General features: G+C 54.1%; 1 protein-coding gene across 2 annotated transcripts in view; it reads left to right on the top strand.

Annotated features, from left to right (window-relative positions):
- The first annotated feature begins 9991 nt into the window (after positions 1–9991).
- Positions 9992–24966, top strand: part of PRKCB (protein kinase C beta) — a 136914-nt gene continuing 121939 nt past the window's right edge. For both annotated transcript variants that reach the window (XM_052772283.1, XM_052772282.1), the window contains exons 1-2: positions 9992–10328; positions 10581–10612. In XM_052772283.1, coding sequence (XP_052628243.1) covers positions 10159–10328; positions 10581–10612 — 202 coding nt within the window. In that variant the 5' untranslated portion in view covers positions 9992–10158. The remainder of the gene's footprint in view (positions 10329–10580; positions 10613–24966) is intronic.

The raw sequence follows: 24966 nt of genomic DNA, 5'->3' as shown, positions 1-24966 counted from the left end.
CCATTTTTGCTTTCTGAGCGTTTGGGGGGGCTAACGCCGTGCCGGTGCTGGGGGAGGTGGCTGTCCCCAGTCCCAGCGGGGCTGACGCTGCCGGGCTGGGTGGCTGCAGCCTGCAGAGCCCCCCCCGCCGCGCTCCGGGCACCGGGCAGCATCCCCCGGTCCGGCCCGGCCCGGCGGGGCGGGGGTGGCCTCTGGGTACCGACCCCCCCCCCCCTCCCCGCCACCCCCCGGCTGCCTTCCCCCCCCCCCCGCTGTTTCCTCAGCTCCTTTTCCCTTTTCTTCCTTTTTTTTTTTTTTTTTTTTTTTGCAGCGCTCCCGTTGCCGTGGGAACGGTGACATCCCGAGTCGGGCGGGGCTGCCGGGCGGGGGGGGAGAGAGCCCGCGTCTGCCCGGGGCGCCCCGGACACGGGTGGGGGGTTCCCACGGGTGGGGGGTTCCCACGGGTGGGGGGGACCCCGGGTGGGGGGTTCCCACGGGTGGGAGCGCTCCCTCCGCAAGCGGCGGCGGGGCCGGGGTCAGCGGGGCTCCCCCCCCGCCCCGGCCGGTGTCCCCGGGCGCCCGGCGCTGCCGTTCCCCTCTCCAGCACTAATTGGAGCCGGTGTCAGCAGCTTTCCCCCTTTGATCATTAATCCCGAGAAGAGCCATCGTGCCCCGGCAAAGGCAAGGCGCGCTGCCTGCGCGGGCAGCGGGGTTTGGGGAGCAGGCAGGGCACCCCGCCGGCACTGCCGTTGCTGGGATGCATCAGAAATGGGTCAGGCAGAAGGCTTCCGAGGACACTGGAAAAAGCAGCGGGATTTAATTATGTTCAGATACCTGCTGACAGTCCAGCAAGTCGTTTCAGGGGAGGAGATTCCACCTCGAATGAATCGGGTGGGGGGAAGTGGCAGGATGGCCCTTAACACGCCAAATGTTCGTTTACAAAGATGCTCACAGGCCCCGATGGCCGTGGTCCAGACTGAGCTGGGAGCGCGGAGGATTTCACCTTCCACTTGTTCCAGGAGCGGGCAGCCCTGGAGCAGGGAGGATGCCTGGGAAAGCCCAGGTGACATCTCGCCCGTCGTCCGCAGGCCCCAGTGCTGCCCCGGGGCTGCAGAAGCAACTGGATTTCATGGAGGCGTTGGGAAGAGGAATCTAGAGGGAGAGCTGAGGAACGTGGCTGGCTCAGAGACTGCTGGCGGAGCACAGAGCCCCCTCCGGTGTCATTGCAAATGTGACCACCGCCAGTGACGAGGATTATTTTCACCTGAGCACACTTCAGCAGCTCCCGGGCTGGGTGCAGTGAGTGGATTGGCCGTGGCCTGGCATCCACACACAGAAAGAAGCAAAAATCCCCCTGAAGACAGGAGTTTCTACAATGCTTTGTGGCCCCTGGACCTGGTGGTCCCGGGTCTCCGTGGCCCTTCCAGCAGCCCACGGGCAGGGGCTGGGCCACGCACTGCGGAGCCGACATCCGCCGGCTGCCGGGTGCTGCAGAGCTCCCAGCTCCGAGAGGGGCAGGAAGGAGCCGGAGGAGCCACGGTCGGTAGGGAAAAGCCAGAAAACAATTTACAGCTTCCTCCAGATGGCAACTGGTACGATCTGGCTAACAAACACAGATGAGCAAGCGTAAGGGAGGAATAAATAAACCTCACAGCTCACGGAGTAAAACAACCTGCTGCGATTTACAGCAGAAAAATCCCACTCGGCCAGTGCTGAGCTCCCTCCCCTTCTCTTCGCTGGGGCTGGTGGTGTGAGCTGCTGGGACAGGACCCAGGAGACACACCAGCGCAGCCTGGTACCCGCATCCCTCCAACCTGCCGCCCGGGGGGATGCCCTTGGGGTAAACAAAACCCAACAGCAGCTGAGATGCTGCTGTCCAAAACCAAAACCGAGTTAGTTAGTTAGAGAGGAGTGAAAACCTCATGCAAATGTTTTCCATTCAAAAATTCTTTTGATTTCTAAATTAGTAAAGCAGCAAGCCTTTCTGGGAGATTTTTTTTTTTTTTCAGGTTTTTTTTGGTGAAACATTTTCAAATATTTCTGGAAATTGATCAACAGGTAGGTTGTTCTCTGTTTTCAATTTTTTTTTCATTGCTTTTCCTCCCCAGCTTTGTCTAACTTTAAATGTTTGTGGTCTGAGCGGTACCAGGAGGTCCCGGGATACCCCACACTATGCAGAGGAGACCAGCTTGTCTGCAGCTCTAGAGCTGGAGTCCCAAAGCCATCACCAAGAGGAGATCCCTCGCCTGCACTAACGCTCCTGGACCCGGCTGGAGAGGAGTAAGGGAGCTGCAGAGACACGATGCCACAGCTGAAGATGGCAGCAGTAAGTCAGTGGTAAAGCTGCGGACATGCTCCCGGGGTCACCACTCCTCGGAGGGAAAGTGGGATGCCTGGGCCATGGCTATGCTCCGGTGACACAAACACGTGCGTAAGGATCCACATCCCGGCAGCCGGCGGCAGCGGGGAGACGTGTTACCTGGGGTGGGCTCAGCCAGGGTCCTCCACCCCGGCAGGCACAGCACCCGGGGAAGGGGTTGGTGGCGTCTGAGCAGTGGCACCCACCGCCTTCACCAGTAACAGCACTGAGCGGTGGTGGGTGTTTGTATCCCTGTGTGCATGGGCTTTTGAGGGTGAGGCCACTGGGAAGGCAAAAACACCAGCAAGGAGAGTGCCAGGCATGGGGGAAGGAGGAGGGAAACCCACGTCTTTGGCTGTAAAGCCCCCGCGAGCCTCCCCTGCGCCTCCCCTCCACCAGCTCTGCTGCAGTGCCCGGGCACGCTCCCAACATCTGTGGGGTCTGGGAGGGTGGCCGGCAGGACATCGGGGGACAGCGAGGCAGGACCCCGGCACACCTGGCCCACAGCTCTCGCCTGCACGCTCGCCTTCAAGCTGGAATAATCTCCAGTGGAAAATAACATGAGATAAACGCCGTGAGAAAAGGCAAACCCCACCCTGCGCTAATGGCAGATCTGTGCTTTAGCCCAGGCTTGGTTTTGCTGGGAAATGACCAGACCAGCTGGAGAGATGGAGGCCCAGGGGCAGAGCTGCTGGGGGAAAGGGAGCAGAGTACGAGCATGATGTTTGAGCGGTACAAGCCAAATGAGACCCGTGCTCGCTTGGAGTGAACAAGCAGGGAAGAGCCACCCAATTTTCTGTGAAGCATCTGTGTGAAGGCATTTATGTGCTGAGGGCATGCCAGCAGCGATGCCCGGTTAAGCTGGGGGCGGACAAAGGCCAAAGCCATTGTAGGAACATCTATCTGAGGATTTCCATCTCCCAGGATTCAAGGCAGCCAGGTGATAGCCTCATGAAGAAACAGGCTCCGGAGCATCCCTGACCCGCAGCAGGGCCCGTTTGGGCTCTGTGGGCCGAGGGTTTGCTGGCTCGGGGCAGGACCTGCTGGGTGTCAGCAGCAGAAAGCAGCTGCAAGGGAAGAGGTTAATGGCTCAGCTGTGAGGAAAGCCCTCCGAGGGGAAGCTTAATGAAGAAGTCATTGTGCAGCCAGATCAGCCCTGCCGTCTGTAACTGAGCCTCATTGTTATTTAAATGGAAATCCTTGCAGGGCTGGGTGAATAACTTTATGATCAGATGATTTTTCTGAGCAATGTGATGAACGCTGTATATAAAACCAGCCATCACTTATGAGAAGGGGTGCTGCAGAGAAACCTGGTTCCTGGGGGATGGCAGCTGGAGTTTGCCACGGCACAAAAGCAGAATTATTTTGCATGCCAGAGGAGGCAGGTGTTGCAGCCCCGGCCAGAGAGATGGGAGAGGATTGCAGGGGCCTCGTGGCACCACTGACACCGGTGGGTGTGCGGCACTTCTGCTCCCGCTCTGCTCTGCCGCCAGAGCTGGGCTTAGTCACTGGACACGACTGATCCTAAGAAAGGGAGAGGGGTGAAGAGCTGCCTGGCCAGGAGTGTGCCAGCCACCCGGGGGTGCACGCGCGGATGCAGGGACTGCATTAGTGCAGCTGGATGGAAAAGTGGCCGTGCATCAGCTCGAGCCCACCTCTTACAGCTTGGTCTTGTTGCTGTTCAGTTTGGGTGCTGCTTCTATAATCCAGCAGAAAAATTTAATGCTGTCCTTAACTCTGAATGCTGCTGCCTTGCTCTCCGGAGCCTGGAGCAACCCTTTGCACGCCGGTGAGACAAGCGGAGGTGGCAGTGCCAGTGTGGCTCCTGCCACCACGCTGAACTCACCTGTGTGCTAACCCAGCTTGGAAGGCAGCGGGAAATCCCCACCGGTTTGGAGCAATAGCAAGAAGTAATGACCACTTCCTATCTTAGAGTCATAGGACGTGAAAGCCACTTACTGATCAAATGGTTTTGGAAACAAGCAGCAAAACCCCAAGGATTTTACTGCTAACTTTGTTTAACCAAGTGTGCAGGAAGGCGGTTTGATGTGGGCCGTTTCTGGATACATGAAACAGAATTAATTTGTTCTCCCTGAAAGCCAGCAGCCAGGAATATGAAATATTTAAATAGCCTAACCATGTTTGTGATGTGCCGAACCATGCAAATACCTGATGTGTGGCTGTGCTTTCCATGCATGCAGGTTTGGACCGCTTGGGTTCTGCAGCTTTTTGGCAGGTTTGGTGCCTGTGCCCCTTGCCGGAGCAAGTGGAGGGTGTATCACCGCCAGGCAGCGAACAACACAGGCTTCTCATCTCATTTATCCATCTGTAGTATGCTTTGCCTTGAGGAGGGATGGAAGAAACGTTTGTGGGTCTGAAAAATAGCAATGCATTTACAGAAGCCCTGAATACCAGGCACTGCAAGTCTGCACGCTTAGCCAGGAACCAGCTTGCTTCTCTGGCTCTGCCCCGCTGCCCCTCACAGCCTGGCAGCTCCTCGCTGGGAATTGCACACCCGGGCTGTCCTCGTGCCTCATTCTTACTCTTGGGTGCCCGTGAGTCCCAGCAAAGGAGCACAGGCCAGCTGGGAGCCTGGAAACAGGGCACAAGCTCTGCTTCTGCAGGAAAGTGTGTTCTCTGGTGTGGTGGGTTGGTGTTGTCCTGCCCGCTCTGCCCTGGGCAGATGGACTTGGGGTGGATGGAGCCCTGTTTAACTACCATTTTCTATTGCGGTCCCTCCACTTGCTCGTGCCCTCCTGCCCCGGGATGGCTGGGTGGAGGGTCAGCACGTGCCAGCTCTCTGCCAGCTGAATAACCTGCACTCTGGGGACCGTCAGGGATAACATTTCTTGGCTTGCTTTGCCCAGGTTTCCTCCTCTCTGCCCAACATATCTGGGTGTCTCTGCTCCCTGTGTTTGAAACCCCCCCGGGTTAGCAGAGGTGCTCTGCGGGGCCGTGGCCGGCCAGAGCCCACAGTGTCCCCCAGCAGCGCTGCCACCTCGGGCAGTGGTCCCGATGCCCTCAGCGACAGCCCTGTTGGATTTCCCCTCCAGCACATCCACACAGACCCAGAGCGCACAGCCATTCGGCATCTGCACTGCTAGATCAAAACGAGGTGGCTAAAAAAGTTGAGTGGAGGTAAATGAAAACGATTGCTTCTCGCAACTGGGATTGGAGCAGCGGCTGTTCCAGCTGAGCATCACTGACCGGCCATGCCTCTGCGGCTCTCCCCATTGCTCTCCCTGCCGCCGGCCACTCGTGAGGGTTTATATAATGCTCAGGCGCTAACGTTTGGGGCTGCTTTTTTTTTTTCACACAGCGGCTGGCTGCGAAGGATGCTTTTGCCTCCGGTGGGTGGGTAAGTAGGTCTCTCCTCACATGAACGCAGCTTCTCTCTTCCTCGCTCCATCCTTTCTGCACGGAGGACGTGAAACATGCAAAAACTGTGAAAGCAGAAAGGGAAAAACCAGCGCAGCTGACATCGCCCCACTGCGGGGGGCGGGGGGCTGCCCGTCACCCCCTCCATCCCCAGTGTCCCTGTGGGGCCCAGGGCAGAACCCCCCTTCCCAGCGGGTGACCCCAGAGCAGCAGCCCGGCCGGGGATGCCCCAGCCTGCAGCTCCAGCTGCGGCTCTGCCCCACGGGCCCTTTGCAGCCATGCTGCTCTCCGGGTACCGCCTGGGCAGCCTCTGCCATGGGGCCTGAAGAATCGACTGCTGCGAGCAGCAAGAAGCTTTTCCAAAGTTTGGTGGGACCAGGGCTTTCCTCCAGAGAAAGAAGAAAGTGTATGTGTGTATACGGGGATCTGCCCTTTCTTGGCAAGACCATTTTGGGTGAAACCTTTTAAAACTTTACTTGCAGTTCCTGGACCCAAAGGAGCAGCGCTGCTCAGCATGTGCCCCCAAGCACTGGGAGACCCCTGCCAGGACCCCACCAGCCTGCATCCAGCCCGCTGCTCCGGTGAGCTTTAAGTGTTCTCAGAAAGCCTCACACGAGCTCCCAGAGCTGCAAGGAGGCACGGGGAGATGCAGGGCGTAAGAGCCAGTGCTAAGACTTGCTGCTCGCGGAGCGATGGCTGCTTGGCTGCACCCGCAGGGAGGGCACAGCAGGTCCCTGGTCCAGGGTCCCCTGTCAGCCCTCCTGGCACACTGCGGGGGCGAGACGGCATCTGCAAGTGGAGGCGGAGGCCGCTGAGCACTGCTGAGACACCTTTATATTTAATTAGAGTTTGACTCTTCCTCCACCTGTTTCCTGTGGCGGATTTAGGTCCCTAAGAAACAAATGCTGAAAAGAAGAGAAAAATCTGTTCTCCAGCTTCTTTGAATTCTTTAGAGAAAGCCAATGTGGGCACCAAGGGAGCAGCATCCCTACACCAATGCAAGGCTGGAGGCTGCAGCGCGCTTGCCAGGAGCTTGCCTGCGGTCCCATGCAAGCCATTGCTCCGGGACAGCAGCTCCTACACTCGTCCCGTCCACACCAGCAGCGTGAGGGGCTCCTGCATGTGTGGAGGCAGAGCTTGCTTAGGAAACAGGGAGAATTTACCTTGTCTTTTGGGATTCTGCCTCTTCACTGGACTTTGGGGCTGGCTCTCCCCACTCCGGTGCAGAGCGAAGGCTGCAGGGCTGGAGCCGGCTGGCACCGCGGGCACGTTGCAGCATCCTTGGTGCAACGCACCAGGTTGTGTGATTACAGCGGGTTTCTGACCTGAACCCCTGCAATTTGTTATCTATGGTTCGGGGTTTTTGTTGGAAAGGGCCCGTGTTACTTGTCCCCTGCAACCCCGACCCCGCAGCCTCATGCCAGGCTCTCTGCTCACACACTTCCCGGTGCGAGCGGCAGCCCTGCTCGGCGCTTTCCCTTCCACAAAGCAGCTCCTCGGCTGTCTGGTGGGAGGATGAGGTCCCTTCCTCAGGATGTGAATCATGTCTCTATGGGAGCTGGCTCCTGCACCCGTTGTCTCCGTGTCTCCCGTGGCTGCGGGGCTGCGCTCCCACCCCCCGGCAGCGGAGGGAGGCCGCAGAGCCGGAGGGTAAAGGCGAGCCTGGATTTTACAGCGCTGTGCTCCCCGGCGGTGCTCTGCAGCTGCAGGCAAGGAAAGGAGAGCCCATTTACCCGTATCACTGGTTGGGTTCTGGTGCCTTCCTCTATCTGATGGCAGGAGCCGATGGAGGGGAACAAGTCATACAGAACCTGCACTTCTACGGAAATGGGAACGAATTGGGCTGATTTGCCCTCTGCTCCACGCACTGCGCTCCCCTGAGAGTGCCGGTTCAGAGTTGTTTGTGTGTTAGTCCTCTCATCGCACCTGTGGGGACTTTACTTGCATTAATAAATATAACAATTTCCTTAGAGGAAGGAGCTGCTGGGATGTTCAGCCCGACATTTCAAAGTGCTGAGGGGATCTGGATACCCAGCTCCCATGAAGATGAGCATGGTCTTGAAAATCCTGCCTTTAATGTGATATGACTGTGAGTGTGCTAAATAATGAAAATGGTAAAATAAGGAAAAAAGAAAACAGCCTCCTGAGAGCAGGAACTGTACCTGGCTTTTGTACTTCTTGGCCCAGCAGAGTGAAAAAAACTTGCGCATTAACATGATTATCAACACTTCTAGGGAGAAATTAAAGACATATTCTCAGTGGTTTCTGCTGCCACTGGGTTTCATATGCAGCAGCTATGCGGGCTGCATTTGGAAAACGGGTACATACAGTAAAAGAACAACAAAGAAGAAACAGGCAAAGCCCAGAGTTTACAATTAAAACGAGAAGAATTCAGCCTAGCATGGCTACATGTGAAGTGCAGCATGCACTTAGGGTAATATACCACTTTCCTTTGCAAAAGTACACTGGAAAGGAATCAAAATGACCTGTTATTATTTTCATTATTACTCTCATTCCTTTGCATGCAGAAGGAGTTATTTCTGTTGTGAAGAATTCTATGTGCAAAGCAGCAGTGAATAGGGCCTCGCTCCCAAGGCAGAAGACACCCTGCAGTACGGGCTGGCAGGATGACGGGGAGAAAAGGCACCACCTTCGGCCCCTGCTTTCTCCGGCACGCTGCGGGAGGCCTCGGGAAGGTTCCCCTTCATTTCCTCATGACACAAGCACAGCACGAGGAGGGATGCCTGCAATTTATTGCTCCTTCTTAGCATTAAAATCACATGGTGCTGGGTGTTAGTAACAAGCCTGTCTGTTTATGGAAAGACGACATCAGCAGGACAGGTCAGTTATGTTTTATTATTGTAATGAACCTTTTAAAGCAGCCGGGTAATAACAGCTCTGGGCCTATTTCTGGTAAGCCTCCTGGGCGTTTAATTCCATAGAGCTAGAGGGGCATTCTTCAGAGAAAGAGCTTGTAGGATGGAGGGCTGGATCACAGCGGAGCAGGGATGCACTTGGGCCACAGAAGGAAAGTGGTCACATGGATGTAGAGCCAGAACTAAATCCCATAAACGAGAATTTAGAAAGCCTTGTTGTTCACAGAAACATTTTCATGATTATGTTTCAATTAAAGTTGTCTCTTGTTTTGATTTGAATTTTCATTGCCTCAGCTCCCAGACCAGGCACGATGCAGTGCCGGGCTGCCACAGGGAGACCTGGGCGTCAGAGCAGGACCCCAAGGAGGAGGAGGCTGACAGATCTGATTTTCAGTGTCTGTGAATGCCAGCAGGTAGCAAGGATGATGAATGGCAAATGTGCTTTGAAAACTCCTCCGTGCTAGTCAGCTGGGGTATTTTCAAAGAGTTGGGTAAAAGAAGGTCATTATTTGAACCGTAAGCTTGAAAAAAAACATTCTGAGATGACCTCTGAGCTGGTCGGCTTTGCACCCTTGTGCCTGTGCGTGAGCCCAGGCGTGGGCGAGCTGCACTCCGGCCCCCCGAGCTGGTGGCTGCTGGAGCTCCAGCCTGGATCCTCCCTAAACTTACTGCTCCTGCTGCCCACTCGTGTTGCGTGGACAATCGGGGCAGAGCAAAATAATTCCGGCCTTGACACTGGGAAGCCTCGGACTCCTGAGGGAGCCTGGGAGAACCCCCCATCCTGCAGTGCTGCCAGTCCTGCAGCGGGCAGTTTCCGTTCAGCGCAGGTGCCCCCCGCGACTGGCTTGAAGACAGGATTGCCCTGTTTGGGTTTGGGGGTTTTTTTTGTTTAAATTGTTGTTATTACCCTCATTATTACCACCATTATTACTTATCCACGCCCACTGACTCCCGCTCGTCCACCCACCCTCCTGCTGGGGCAGCGGTGGCAGCGGGAGAGGACGATGTCCCTGCCGTGGGGCCGGCCCGGGGCCAGCAGGGCTGCCCGCACCGCTGCCCGCACCGCTGCCCGCACCGCGGCCGGTCCCGCCGGTCTCGCGTGGGCCGCCGGCGCGGGGATGCAGGTGGTGTATGCAAATGAGATGCGTGGGCGGAGCCTCTCCCGGCACCGCCCACTGCGCCCCTCGGCGGCCCGGCGGGGCGAGGGGAGGGCCACCCCCCCCCCCGCTCCACACCGCGCGGCGCTATGCAAATCAAGGTGCAAAGCAGAGGGGCGGGGCTACGGCCGAGCGGCGCGAACGGAGGGCGGGGCTTGTCATGGCTGGAAACGGCGGGAGGGGCGGGTCTCGTTATGCAGATGAGGGGCGGGGCGGAAGCGTTATGTAGATGAGGGGGCGGGGCGGTGCCGGGTGTGTGTCGGTGCCTCCCGCCAGCTGCAGCCAGAGGTGCCGAGCGCAGCCGAGCCCCGGCCCCAGCTGCCGCGGACGGACCGGGCCGAAGCGAACCGAACCGAACCGGGCCGGGCAGAGCCGAGCCGAGCCGGCGGCCGGCAGCCCCGCGCAGAGCATGGCCGAGCCGCCGGCCGCGCCGGGCCCCGAGGGCGAGGAGGGCCCGGTGCGCTTCGCCCGCAAGGGCGCCCTGCGGCAGAAGAACGTGCACGAGGTGAAGAACCACAAGTTCACGGCGCGCTTCTTCAAGCAGCCCACCTTCTGCAGCCACTGCACCGACTTCATCTGGTGAGCCACCCCCCGGGGACCCCCCCGCCGGCGGCACGGCGGGACTTCTTCCCCCCCCCCCCCCCCCCGACCCGCTCCGGGACCCCCGCCCCGGCCCGGCGGGACCCCTCCTCACCCGGCCCCGCGGCGCCCAGCCCGGCGGGACTCCCCCTCAGCCTCCTCCGGGCACCCCCCCCGCCCCGGCCCGGCTCCCCTCAGCCCCCCCCCGGTGCACCCCGGGGCCGGTGTCTCACGCCGCCTCTCTCTCCGCAGGGGCTTCGGCAAGCAGGGCTTCCAGTGTCAAGGTGAGTGTCGCGCTGCCGGGGGGGCTGGAGGGCGGGGGGGACGACGACAGACACCGTCCGCCATCCCCGGGACCGGGACCGGCCGCGGACCCCCCGCGGAGCATCGCTCCCGGGGCTGGCGGGCAGCATCCCCGCGGGAACCGCCGTGCCCAGGCCGGGGAAGCAGCTTAGTCATATTTTTTTTCGTTGTTTTTTAATCAGCCGAGCAACTGGTCGGTGCTTTTAAGCCGGTCGGGCTTCATTACTGGAGATAAGGGCCCAAGACTTAAGATAAATCCCCCAGGAAGAGGCAGAGGGAAGTTTATTGTTTTTAATGTACTTAACATGAAAACATGTGTTTTAACGGCAAACGGGCTGCGTGCTGGCTTGGTGGCAGTCCGATGCTGTAACTATGCAGTCTGGAAGAACTTGAATGGCTTAGTTGTGTTGCTGGGGAAAAAATGAGGCTTTATAACAAAATATGTTGCAATAGCTCCTGGGTTACTACAACCAGAATTCTTTGTTCTGATAATGCTGGGGATTCTGGAGGGGCTCTTCAGGGATTTATGATGGCCCCTCAGGAAATTAGGATGAATTAACCGGGCTTTACCTGGTTGCATGGTGCTCCTGTAGCTAGCTTAACGGCAGGTTGCAGATGCTTGCAGATAGCCTGGCTAACCCTGGCTGTGATGGTGTGGGTCACACCTGCGTGAGGTTAAGGTCTGGGCTTGGGATTCAAACCGGGCTGGTGCTTGCACTTGCTGGCAGTGAAATTTTGCTCTTCTGAATATTTGGGACAGAGCTTTATTTTGGCAGGTGGCTGAATCCCAAGTTGAGGTATTTTGCATGAAAATAAAACGGCTGTATAGCTCTAATATCTCAAGAACAGCTCATCTTGGCAGCCTTCAGATGCATCTGAAGCAGAAAGCAGACCCCACCGAGTTACGGTGTGGCACAGAATCAAAACTCGAGGTGCCGCGGTGGGTCCAAGCAGCTCTGCCTGCGCTGCGCCTGCCAGCTGGGGCGGCTGCAGGCAGGAGGGCTTTGTCTTGGGTGCTCTCAGGAGCATCTCTGCAGACGCTTGTGCAAGCGGTGTAAGTCTAGCCCAATCTAAGTGGTGCTGCTACTCGTCCTTAACACTTGCCTTAGGAGTATAACCTTAAAATACCAGAAGCAACTCCTTGCTGCCTCCCAACCCCCCACCTAAAGGCCTGGGCTGGTGCTGGCAAGCAGAGGAAAGCAGATGTGGAGACTAAAACACTTCCTAGTGGTGTTACTCAAGGTCACAGCTTCCCCTGGTACCTGAGGTTTCATACATGGGCAGTTAAGTCATGTTACTAAGAGGAGTTTTGTGCAGCTTGCATCTCTTATTGAGGGTCTTCCCCAGGTTTACCCAGCCGTTAATTCTCTGGCTTTCCTTATGGTGCAGGCAGTGTCACACCAGGTGTGTTTGTGCAAACATAACGCCCCTGAAATTTGAAGTGTGCTAGAAAAGCTAGTGGGGATCGTGTGCTGGCGGGGCAGGGATTTTCTTTCTTCCTGTACCATTTCTAGTGCTTTGCTCAGTTCTACCTATAGCATTCAGTATCGGATAATTTGAGCCTTTTCAAGTCTCTCTTCCAGCCGTTAGGAACTATTGTCCAAACCTGTAATTGTGCGCTTGCTTCAAGCTTTATCCTTAAATGTTTTTAACCAGTATTAAATTAGTCTTTGGTGCGAGGTCAGTAAATGAGACCCATGAAGGTGGTCTCAGGCTTGCTAATGCACAAAAATTGGCCTCCAAATGGGGAGACCTTCCCTCCACGGGTAGATGTTAAACAGCGCAGTCCTGTCCTGTGGTTCTTGGAGCAGGAGCCCTCACGAGGCTGCCAGTAGAACGCTGTGCTCAGTGACGTCTCCAAAGGTGCGTAACTGGTCTGTAACATATCTTTCTGCCTTAAGAAACCACTTTCCAGGTTATTCTGGTATTACAGATGTGAAAACTGCATCACTGTATTGCAATAGGAAATTTTGCAGACTGCAATAGGAAATTTTGCAGACTGCAAATCTTTACCCTGAATAGTTTCCTAAAATCAGTGATCTTCTGTGGATTTTCTCATACGTCCCCTTCTGCGAGGTTCTGAGGTCCCCAGGTGAAAGTGCTCCCCTTAGCGAGGGAGACTGTGGGTGCGATCCTCGTTACAGCGAAAGCATCGTGCAGTTGGTGCCCCACGATGGAAGGCACGCCGTGTCTCCATGCAGAACGCGTCCGGGTTGGAAAGTCAAGCGTGAGCTAGAAGTCGCTGCCGCCTGCCATCTGCTTTGAAATCACAGCTACCCCGGGAGGCTCCGGGAGGGAGAGCGGTTCTTCTACAGCGGGAGGAAGAATTTGGAGTGCCAGGGCTGGCACCGCGTGCTGCTCCTGCCCCCAGAGCGCGTCAAGCTATTGCACCGGAGCCGTCGTAGTGCCGGGTCGTGCTGGGTCTGTGCCCCACGGGTTGTGCTGCAGCTGCTGTGGAACTTGATAAATACTTAATGTGGAAGGAAAAAACCTCAGGGCTAGCTTTTTGTTAGGGGTTCTTTTTCTTCAGCTGTACAGGGCTTGCAGTAAGCTTTGATTGTAGTGTTTAGCTCTCCCTTTACTGAATGCAGCTTTAATTCAACTTTAACAACTTCCCCAACTATTTTATCCTGTCGTTCAGTGGGGATGGCTGGAAATGTAGCTAAGGCACATGCCTTGTTTCTGAGCTGTTTCCTACTGCCATGCTTGCTTTAAGTAGGTTTTCACCTGTGCCCTGATTTCTTTCTAGGGCATTTGCAATAATTAGATTGTTAATTAGCTCATTACTTGTGACTTTTGGCAGGAAGTTAGCAGAAACTGACTCTTTGTAGCTTGAAATACTAATGGATACCACAAATGCCACTTAATTGCTTGCTAATCTGCTTCTTATCCTTGTATACAATCTCCTCCTTATCCTTGTATGCATCTTAAGACTTCCTGGACTAACGTCTTTCTTCAGAGCCAGAAAGCATTTCTGTGCTGGGCAGCCCGAGGTCTGTGCGCAGGCGGCCCTGAGGAGCAGGGCTGGTTCTTGCAGGTTAACAAAAAATATCAATATTTTGTGAGTGTTGGAGGACTGAAGTGCTGTGGATGTACCCAGAGCTGCCAGAAAAACGAACTCTTCCTGGGGGAGGCTTGACGTGTACTGGCTGCGTGTCAGCCCGCGGTACAGAGGGGGCTTTCTGACTCTGTTATAACGATCTCTTTTAGCTGGAAGGTACGCGAGCTCTCATGCGAACTCATAAATAACAAAGAGAAAGGGGTGTACGTGTTCTCCCCTTCCTGGGTTTCGAGATCCATCTGTCCGATACCATTACCAGGGAATACGTGAGGAGGGAGAGAGCAGTATCTCGTTATCTGCAGCCTGCCTTGGTGAAGGAACGACGTGTGACTAAGTTACAGCCGATGGCTTTGCTGTCTCGGTTCTCCTAACTTAAGAAGGGCTTTGAGGATGGTAAAGGGAACTGGTTTGAAAGCTGTCGAGAGTGAAATTCTTGGTCTCGTTCTCGGAATGTGCTGCTTCTGGGAACTGGCAGCTTTCTCTTCATCTTTTCTACTCGTGTTCCCTCCTTGCCATCCTCGGGGTATCTTTCTCCTGTGGTCCAGGCAGCTCTCGGTCCCTCTGCAGACCAGGGTACCAGCTGCATTGGAGGTTTTGTGAGGGGGGCACCTCACTGAGAGCTGGGTTTGTTTAACCTGGAGTCGCCATCGCAGCAGCTGGGCTGGGCTTCTACCTTGGGAACTTGGGAAAAGCAGGGGAAGAGGTGCTCATGTAGAGGTGAAGAGCCATGTGATGTGGTTCTCACTTAGGAGCAAAAAATAACCTGCAGCTGTTACTGCTTTCACGTGTACAAAGTAGAAAAGATCTTGGAAAGAACAACCTGGATTCCTTAAGAGGAGAAGGGAAAAAAAAAAAAAAGCGTTATTTAATAACAGGTGCTTAGATCTCATGCAGTAACTTTTCTGAGGAAAAATGTTTACTTCTTATCCCTGGTTATGACTCAGTAAGCAAAGATACTCTTCAGATTTAATCTCTTTCTGAACTTGATACCAAATACAATTCCTTCTTCCAGGTTTTCCTCTCCCCGTCCTCCAAATCCAGTGCTCTCGTTTTGTTCTGTGTTTTCGCAATTCAACGTTTGATACCAAAACCAAGCAACTGGAAAATGTCAGACAGGTCTTACCTTTCAAGCAAGTACTTCTTTCTTGCTCTCTGCCTTCAAAACCCACCCTTCCTTCCCCCACCTCTTCGCTGCCCTCCAGACGGAAGTGAAACCCATAACAGCTCTGGTCTTAACTGCAGCTCGTGCTGCTGCTACGGGTTTTGGTTTGTCGCCATTAACTTCACGCAGGCATTCAGTGTGTGCTTTTATTGACTGTATTAAGCAAGTGAGAAACAAAAGCAAAACAAACTCCAATCATTCAGAGTTGCCTCAAACCCAGTAATTTCGTGTCAACATATTATGCACACTGGAGAAATGTTAGTGTTCAAATAGACTAATTAAAAATGTTACTGCAATTACTTTTGCAACACAAACGATGCTAATTATATAATGCTGCAGAAATTGGAAACATAATTTTGGAGGGATTTTTTGTGCGCCTTGCAGTGGTAAAACAATTCTCGGTACTGTAGCGGTGGAGCCTCGGGCAGCGGGAGCCCGGTTCTCCGGCCGCTGGGGCAGTGCCTTGGAGCAAGTAGAAATAGAAAGGGGAAGTCGGTTTGGTCCCCTGCGCTGCACCAGATGGTCTGTGGTTCTGCAGAACTGTGAATAAAAGCAGAGTTGACAGGGAAAATGGGAAGATGTGCCTTTTCGCATTTTGGTCAAAGGATCAAGTCTCCTCCAAAGACTAGTTTTAAAGCCTGTAGCCTGAGCTGGTTTCCCTAATCCTGCCCTTGCCTGTAGTTGGTACCTGCAGCTCGGAAGAGCAGCCAGGGAAGCAGATCCGTTTTGGTAGGAAATCTGGGCTCGCAGAAGCCTCTTGCAGCGCAGGGTCTGTGGCTGTCGGGTTCAGCGGGGATCACTTGATATGTTAAGCCCCATTAGTGTCTCCTTACAGCGCAGAAGGGTTTGCTTGAGTTTCTCAGTGGAAGTGGTTTCTCTTTTCCCTCCCCCTTTGCAGTTAGCATGGTAGATTTTTCTTTCTTATCTCCTGAGATAGCTGTCATCCTAAAATGATCTTAGACTTTGATAACGAGGTGGTGTGTTTCCTTCCCGGGGTACCTGTCGCTGACCAGTGTCAGCAATAGGAAGCTGGGCAGAGGGTCTCGGAGCTGGCCCTGGGGGGTGTTTGGGTGCCTTGGGGGTGGCAGGAGGGTTTGCATCACGTCTAGCTGGTGTCTGTCAGCTGTGACTCCACTGCAGAGTTTAAACCACCCCGGTTTACGAGCCTCTGCCATGATTATTCTCAGGGAATTGAGTCTTCCAGGGGAATTTAATGCCTGAGCTGTCTCTAAGGCGACTTCTTGGCAAACAGTACAGGCATTTCTGTATGTCTGCTAGCTCACGTGCATGCGATCCTACAAATTCCTACAGCACACGGGCTCCTGGAAGGGTGTGTAGGGCATCCTTGCACTAGCAGTAAGTTGTGGGTGGATGCTCACCTGTCTCAGTGCCAGCAGAAGATGCTGGGGCTGCAAAACAGAGCAAGACCTTGAGGGTTTGATATCTGGTGTAGAACAGGGGGTGGGGTTGAATCTCTTCTCAAAACTTGGTGTGAATTTTGTTAACTGATGGGGTTTTATCTGGAAACTCAAGCTAAAGGAGTTGCACGAGCCCTTCTGGTGGGCTGCTGCCCTCCCAACCAGCAAGCACGGCTCCTTGTTCTTGTGACTGCGCTTGGAAAGGCAAAAATCTAAAAATTCTTGAGATGCTCATCGATGCCATGCGGTCCCCCTTCAGATTTATCAGCTAATAAGTTGCATGATCACAGTGACTAAGAAATTAACTTCTAGCTGTGCCCATAATTTAGTTTGGGGCAGAACTGCTTGGAACACGTCATTATAAAGTGTACAATCAGAGGGGGGATGTTGAAGTGCCGTCCCCTGGTCTGAATCAAACATGTGCGGTAACAAGAAGGGGTGCTTATAATGGTGGGTGGGATGGGATTTTGCCGAAGAAATGTTTGGGTGGATTTTTCCTGCAGAAGCCAGCTGCGCAGAGGATTAGTGCTGTACATTAACACAAACAGAGCTGCGGAACTGCCAGCGTCTGACCGTGGGATGGTTGCCTTTTTATGCATGTGGTGAGGCTCCAGCATGAAGGACAGCACGGAGCAGTGGTGGGGGGCGTTTGCAGTGCTGTGCGATTAATCCTCTAGCGTGGCTTCGTGAATCATTATTCTGAAAGTCCGTAAATTGGAGCCATTTAGAAAAGGTGAGTAACAAGCTCCCTGCAGGAGAGGGGTAACTGTAGGTCTTTCGGGCAGCGTGTTCCTCGCGTTGTTCAAGGGCTGCAACCCCAGACAGATTGATAAGAACAAGCCCTTTGAAAAAGGCAGTAGAAACAAAATCAGAAAAGCAGGAGTCCTTGTGCAGCGGTCCTGGATGCAGCCTTGGGTTTCCATTGCCGTGTTCTGGTGTCGCCTTGTGTGTTGCCGGCACAAATACCCTTCGCTCTGCCGGTGACCGATGTGCACGCTGTCCCTGATAGCTGGGCAAGGGGAGGAGGGAGGAGAGAGCGAGAAGTGCTTCAGAGACCCCCCAGGCTTTTCAAACGATGCTGTAGGAAACAAAGCGCGGCCAAGGACTTGTTCATCCCTGGGTTGGCGTTGTCCTGTACCTCGAGTTTTAGCAGAAGCTCTTACTGGAGCCAGAGCCGCTGCGCTCCTCGGAGCGGGACCCCCGCAAGGACTCCCCGGCGGGAGGTGTTGGGCTCCAATCTTGTGCCTAAAGAGAGACACGGGGCTAGGGTGTCTGGAGCCGAGTGCAATAGGAAACGAGGGCTGTCCCTTGGGTTTCGCGTTCCCCTGGGAAAGGAAGGACAGCTGTGGGCTGCTGCTGCCCTGCTCCGAGCCAACGCTGCCGGCCAGGGCCGGGCCGGTGTCGGTGACCACTGTGCCTTGGCCGGGAGTCCCTTGAGGCAGAGAGGCAATAGTACCGGCAGAGATGTCAGATGGACGCAGTAAATGCTGTAGTCCTCCAGACGCTGACCCGATGGATGAATGCGAAAATCTCTCCAGAGGTTTTCAGCCCCATCAGGGCTAGTGTTAGGGGGCCCTCCCAAGCATGGGGGCTGTTGCCCCAGCAGAGAAAGGGCTTTCACTGGGAGAGATGTGACCCCATCTGGCCCTGTCCTGCCAGCCTGGAGCAGCCGTCACCGAGAAGTCAGTTTTTCCACAAAAGCCACAAGAGGGGTGGGGGAGACGGGAAGAAAGCTCCGGTTGTGTGGTGCTCGGTAGCAGCCAAACGCTTTGTATCAAGCAGAAGCAATTCCCAGAAGTAGCTGTGCTGGCTCTAACTCTTCCCGGGAAGGCAGCGTGCCCAGCCGTGAGCTGCTGCTGGTGAGAGTTGCGCTCGATGCTGTGCAAGGGCAGAAGCAGCCGAGCGCTTGGCTCGCTTTACCGGGACGATGAAGATTCCTGCGGGCACCACACAGACCAGCAGCCGCGGGGTCTCTCCCAGCGGGTTGCTCTGTTCCCCCTCGGTGTGTCTCATCCCAAGGAGCTGAGGGGCAGCAAACGGCTTCGACGAGCTACTGCTGCAGCTTCCAGGGGTGGCTGTCGAGCTAAACGGGGAGCGGAGCCGGGGGAGCTGCCGGCGCTGCGGACCCCGAGCGCTCGCTCCCCTGCGCATCCTCCTGCTGCACGTGGCCAAGGCTCGACTGAAAGAGCCGAGGGATGGCTCCGGCCGAGCAGCTTTCTCCCGTTCGGAGGTCGCTTGTTTGGCTTTTCAGTGTTCAGTCGGCCCCAGTGCCATGCCCAGAGAGATGGTTGGAAGCCATTGCCTCCTATAACAGCTTCTGCCCCGTGAGAAATACTTCTGCGGCTTTGTAGCTGGGGAGGAGAAGGGGGGCGAGCACAAACCTTCCCTTCCTCAGGGAGCAGCAGGAGTTGGGGATGTGCACCCACCGCGGTGCTGCGCAGTGCTGGGGTGGGTGCATGGCCCTGGTGTGCTGCAGCTGCAGGGGCTGATGCGGGCTGTGCCTGGAGGAGAGGGGGATCTCCACGGTTCACAGCTGGTTTGTGTTAGCACCACGGTGCTCTCTGTTCCGATTACTTTAATATAGGCTGTGAGTGATTTATCTGTCCTGTTCTTAGACCAGCCTCCATTGGAAAAATAAAATAAATTAAAATGTTCTCCTTATGAGTAGGCCACCTGATTTCTGTATAATTAAAACAATAACTTGCAAGCGGCAGTCCTTTTTTTCCTGTTCAGGATTATTTAACTGTTCATTGATACAGGAGGAAGCATGACGAGTCCTTGCAGGGTCCCACTTTACGCAGTAAGTCAGCCCTCGCCATCGCTTCCGACGGCTGATCCTGGTTCCCTGTAAAAGGAAATGCATTTCATGGAACGTGACAGCTCTGCTCCTGCAGCATCGCCGTGCAGATGAAGCTGCATGCTGCCACTGTTGTTCAGCTCAGCATCTGCTGGCAGCGATGGGCATTGTCTGCTGGCCGCATGCTGGTCTGCAGCGTGTAAATCGCTTCAGGACGGTTCCCCTGCAGCCGTGTCATCTGCGCTTCAACGCTTGTTGCAGACGGGGATAGGACTCGTCGTCATCTTCCTGCGAAGAGATTGCTGGAAGCCAGTTACTTTCTCTTCTTGTTTACAAAGCGCCTCTCTTTCTGGAAGCTGTCCAAGGCTGGGCAGACCTGGGCTGTGGCAATCGTTGCTCTGCTGCTAGGTGCTGATAAATGCTGTTTAGACGAAGACGTGATTCTTTCCCTTGCCGCTTCTCCGGCACGCCTGAGGTGCCTGCACAGTGTATCTGCTGGCGTGTGTCAGCTGAGGGGGGGATGCTCGCAGGCCGATGGGGATGGCGTGCGCAGTCAGGAACCAGGCGTGTTGGCTGGCCAACTCTTTGTGGCTCGTAGTTGACCCGAGGCATAATTACGGCTCTGCTCAAGCTGTTTGCTTTTGAGGGATTTGGGCTGACTTTCTCAGCTGTTTATAGCTGTCCTGATCTTCCCATCATGTGAAAAAAGACCCCAGTTCTAGCATGATGCTTGAATCGGCAAGTGCTTGGGGTGAATACTTGTAACCTCATTAGCCTCTTGCTTTCAGAATTTAACTTCTGTAGCACAGGAGCACAAGTCTTCCTGCCCCAGCTGAAGTGCATTGATTGCTGAGTATCTAATGCATTTCAGTTACATCTTGTCTGTTTAAATAATTTGCTTCCATATTTGGTCTTGCTTTTGTGCCAGATTTATATGTCTTGTTTAAATACGACAAGCAGAATATACTCAGTGCTAATCCTAGCTGGACAGGCAATGCCTGCCTAAAGACCCAGTATTAGTAGGCTCCAGTACATGCAAGTTACTGGACTCGCGAACCTGAGACTCGTTACAGTAAATTGGCTCTTTTGCATCCAGTCAAATCTGTGTTTTTTCAGAGTCCGTTGTACTGCAAGCTTTCCTCTTTGGGTGGGAATGCCTACTCCCCAGAGCAATCTTCTGAGCAAGAAGGTGAATATTTTTTGGGGGTGGTTGGGAAAATGGGGGGGATAATTAGTGGCTCTGCAGGGAGGTCTTGGGAGCCGCTGGGCTTCAGCAGGGCACATAGTTGTTGGTGCAGGCAGCTTCAGCGGGGATGTGTACGGAGGGCAGGGTGAGTTGGTGAGTACGTGTGCCCTCAAGGGCGATGGCAATAGTTGGTTGCTCGGGGTGGCTCTGCCTCTGCTGTCGGCTGGGGGTCATGTTTAAAAAACTACAGTCTCCTGTACTTCTGATCTGGTCTTCCTACATTTGATATTCAGTCAGCAGCAGGGAAGCTAGAAACGATTCTGATGCCTAAATCTTAGCTGTGAGGCTGGTGCGTTTCAGCTGATCATGCTGGTAGGTTCCTCCCCATCTTCTGTTGCCATGTGAAATGATGCAACAGTAATAGCTTCACCTTTGGAGAGAACAGTTAAATACCTCTATTCTGATGGTCTGAACAGCAAGCACATTTAATAGTTGACACTCTTAGCACATGAACAAATGCATTTTCATGATTTCCAATTATAGCAGAAGAATGAGAAAGTGAGGTTGTGAAGAGGAGTGAAAGTCGTCTTGGCTGTCCTGAATGGCTTCATGCAACTTTACTCGGTGACATAGCTATGAAGTCAGGAGTCAGTACAAAGATTGTTTTATAATATCAGTAAGAAGCTGGAGTGAGGGGGAAGTGGCCCACGAATTTAATTTGCATCACTGAGTGGATTAGCTCCTGACGCAGTGCAAAGTCATTATTTACCATGTCTCCAGATCTGTTGCCTTTATCAGTGCAATGGTTTGGAGAGAGGCTGATTCAGAGATCATTACATCTCAGTGTTTTACTTGGCAGGGACCGTTAACACTTGCCTTGTAAGCAAAATGATGGTGCATGTCAAGATTGTTAATATTGTGCCTACCCCAAGAGGCTGAGTAATTTGTTTTTAGGTTTTTTTCTTTCTTTGCATTCATTACACTAAATACTTCAGCTTTAGCTAGGATTAGGAAAAATATTTGGAAATACTCCATAACTTGCCGTTAACCTAGAGTAGCCAAGAGGAGAAAGATTGCCTAAGCGATAAAAACGGTGCAACCCGTGTCCCTGGTCTCTGAGACAGATGCACCTTCCCCACCCAGCAGCAGAAGGTATAGCTGAGTGGTGCTGGTGAGCTTGTGGAAGCAACAGCGTGGTCTCTGCGGTGCTTGCTGCTTTCAGCCTCGGTCACGGTGCTGGAGCCCCTCTGTCCCCAGCAGTTGCTATCGCTCAGGATAAGTCAATGCATTGTCACCTTTCCTGTACTGATGGAAGATTTATGCACAGCTTGAAATAATCCCCCAAATGGTTATTTATAGACTCTCCAAGGCTTGACACCATTTTTGCTGTGGAGCAACCTTTGCTATGTCATCATGATGGAGATTAGCTTCGTTACAGGTTTTGTTTTTTGTTGTCTTATGGGCTGCTTTGGGAAAACAGCCTTTAAGGGAGAGACTAAAATTCTCCGTGTTCGCTTGGTTTCTGAAGAGTTTGATGGAATGACTCGCTTTTTTGCGGGGACTGACCAGAGCAAAGTGCCCTCTCATGCAATAGCTGTAGTTGCCGGTGGAGAGAGTTTCTGAGGACGGTAGAGTGGGCAAGAGGGGACATCCCTGCGTGCAAGGGGAGAGAAGGGCTGAGCAGGACACCTCGGCTGCCAGCCTGTCACGGGAGATTCTGCTGCTTTCTGCTTGCTGCCCCAGGAATGGCTGTGAAACTGAACTAAATCACGTTTGCGCGATCATGTGTCTAAGGACCGTCTCCAATAGCTCAGTCCATTAACTTCCAAATTTGTCTTATTCGTTTGTCTTTGATGGAGAGGTGCCTCAGGGCCAGAGTCTTCTGGAAATGAGGCTTGTAGGTCTGTAACAGCAGCGAGTTATTCCCCTGGGTAAAACAAAGTGACCTTCGTGGCAGCTGAGAAGCTGATTTCAGAGTTTGCTTCTGGGGGTTTTCCTTGCCTCGGACATCCGTATCTACACGCTCGTGGCCTGGCAGCTTGTCCTGCGAGCCGTCCTCTTCGGAGGCCGGCAGGTCTCTGTCCCAGAAGCCTCCTACCATCACGTCACCTCCTTGATGCCATCTCCTCCCAGTCGGAGGGGGAGAGCCCGTGCCCTGCGCCACAGCGGCTGCCCCTGGAAGCCGAACTTTGTGCCGAAACAGCGAAGTTCACGCTTCACCACCAAGTCTCCTGGGGCTGCCCCTTGTCCTCCAGGTCTCTCCAGGCGCCTGGAGCCGCTCCGTGCCACCACGCGTGGGGTGGGCTGAAGGATGCCCATCAGCCTGGGGAGCGTGTCCGGGGGGCTGGTGCCGGGGGCTGCGGCCGGGGAAGGAGAGCCGGCTCTGCGGTACAGGCGACGTGGGAGGCTGGACGCCTTCAGAGCTGCCTGTCGGACCTGTGGCCAGGTCCGTACGCAGCGGGGCGAGCTGTGCCGGCAGCGAGGTCTGCACCGGGGAGAGGTGTCCGCTCTGTCCGCAGCCTTTACCGGCTGTAGGAGAAGCTGCAGAAGGTGGGATGCTGGTTGGAGAGGTGTCTTTGAACTCGTGCTCTTGCACCATGTGGGTAGGAGCAGCAGGGAGAGGAGCCGGGTATCAGTCCGTGCTACCTCTGCCCTAGACGCCATCGGTGGGGAGGACATGGCAGATGTACGGCCGCGGCGGTGGTAAGAGCAGAGCTTCTGACCTAGAGTCTCCTAGGGCTTCTGAGGTGGAAAAAGTGTCACTTACTGGGTCATTTAGAGACTCTGAATCTGGGGTTTTGGCAGGAGGAAAGGCTTTAATTAGCTGCTGCTCAGTAGGGCTGCTATTAGATCTTCAGAGCAAGATGCTGCTGGACTGGAAAAAATGTAACAATAGCTCATTTGCTTAGGAAACCATGATGGTGATTTGCATTTTGGTTGAGTACTAAACCCTTGTAGAGAATTTTTCTAAAATAACTTCAAACTATAGTTCAAATTTCTTCCTTGTCTGAAACTGTATGAATATCTGTCTCGGTGCCAAACAGTTTGAATTCCTTTGTTTGCGGCTCTTGCTCTGCTGTAAGGGAAGCAAATGCTTGTCTAGGTTGTGGACAAGTGCTGTCATCAAATACTGCATGACAAATGGCTTGCTTCTCTCAACCTTGGAGCAAAATTAAATTCTCCCCTATTATATACCTAAAAGGATTTTTTTTTCTCTAACAGCGGTCCCTCTATCGACCTGAATACTCAGGAGACATGTACTGGGGTAGGAAGCTTTGCAGCCTGTTTTCTGAATCTCAGCTCTGCTGCTACTTGAAAATAAGGTGCTTTGAAATACATTCTGGAAACTTTTTTTTGTTTCTGCCTGCATTGTCAGCTTGCACAAGACAATGATGAGCATTGCCAATACAAAAAGAGAACAAACCTCCGTAACCATGGACTGGCTGTTGCTCCAGGTTCTCTGCGTCTGTATTACCCAACAGATGAGGACAGCGGCTGACTCGCACAGGCTGGGTGTTTGAAGGCAATGGCTCTATCACCAGGGGTTTACATAGGGCAGGAGGGGTTGTCTCTCCAGCAATGTGCTGCTCGCTCTGGGGAGAGCAGCCGAAGCGGGGAGGGAGCTCACAGGCTGTCCCCGGGACCCCCTGCTCAGCTGGGCTGCGGAGAACCTGGGTCCGATTTTCCTCGTGAGCAGCTCCTCACCTTGCTGGGGAGGCTTTCTCTATGGATCTCTCTGGTCGGCATCACTCGAGGATTGTTTTTCTTCAATCTAAGGCTTTGCTGCAAGTGGTTGCCATTCCTTTCCCAAATGCAAGTTAGAAAGCTCCGGCTGTTTTGGCCTCAGTGCGCCGTGCTTCAGAAGACAAAGTTCCTTCTGCCTTCACCTGGCTACAGTTTGGCCAAATAGCAAATTACAAGGCAAGAGGCTTATCTTTTAGGTCAGTTTTAGCCATTTCCCCAAGCTGGTATGAGAGTCGCTCGCTTGCGTGGGTCAGAAAAATGGGACAATAGTGCTGTGACATAATGTGCTGCCTGTACCTCCTTGCTGTTGAGGGGGGGGCAGGTCCCGCAGGAGGTGGGAGGGAGCGGGAAGCCCCCCCAGCCTCCCGGGGCACCTGCCTGGATGGGGACAGAAGCCAAGGCACGGCATCCCTGGCCGGCGGCAAATCCCAGTGCTGCCGATGGTCTGCGGCACGGCGGAGTTCCCTTCCAAAACCGCCTCCCCCGTTCTGGGTTTTGTAAATTTGGAAGAAACTTAATTTCTCTGGTGTTACTATTAACTGAGTCCAAGAGGATGAAAATAAACGACTGTTGGGAAGGGCAGACTGACTCACTTTCTCATTCTCCTGTAAATTTCCATTTAAGTTTCGGTTTAAGCTCAGGTTTGAGGGGAGTGAAAGCTAGTAATTTGTGACAAAAACTTCTATTTTAGATCACGGTAGAAGAACTCCCTTTCTAATTGCAGAAATTATAAGGCTACAATTTTGTAAAGGAATACTGAATCCAGCGGTTACCTGCGAATTGCCTTTCAGGTGCTCCGCTCCAGAGCCACCAAAATGAGCTTTACACGGTACAGCTCATGCTTTGGTGGCTTGGTGCTGCTCGTGCTGTGGCTCTGCTGCTCACCCGAGCCGAGGGCTGCAGGGGTGACCTGCGCAAGCGAGGTGCTCTCGGCTCTCCCGCAGCATGAACAGCCACCGGCTCTTCT

The sequence above is a fragment of the Harpia harpyja genome, chromosome 21, assembly GCF_026419915.1.
Source record: "Harpia harpyja isolate bHarHar1 chromosome 21, bHarHar1 primary haplotype, whole genome shotgun sequence".
Taxonomy (NCBI): Eukaryota; Metazoa; Chordata; class Aves; order Accipitriformes; family Accipitridae; genus Harpia; species Harpia harpyja.
This window is presented reverse-complemented; position numbering and strand designations above follow the sequence as displayed.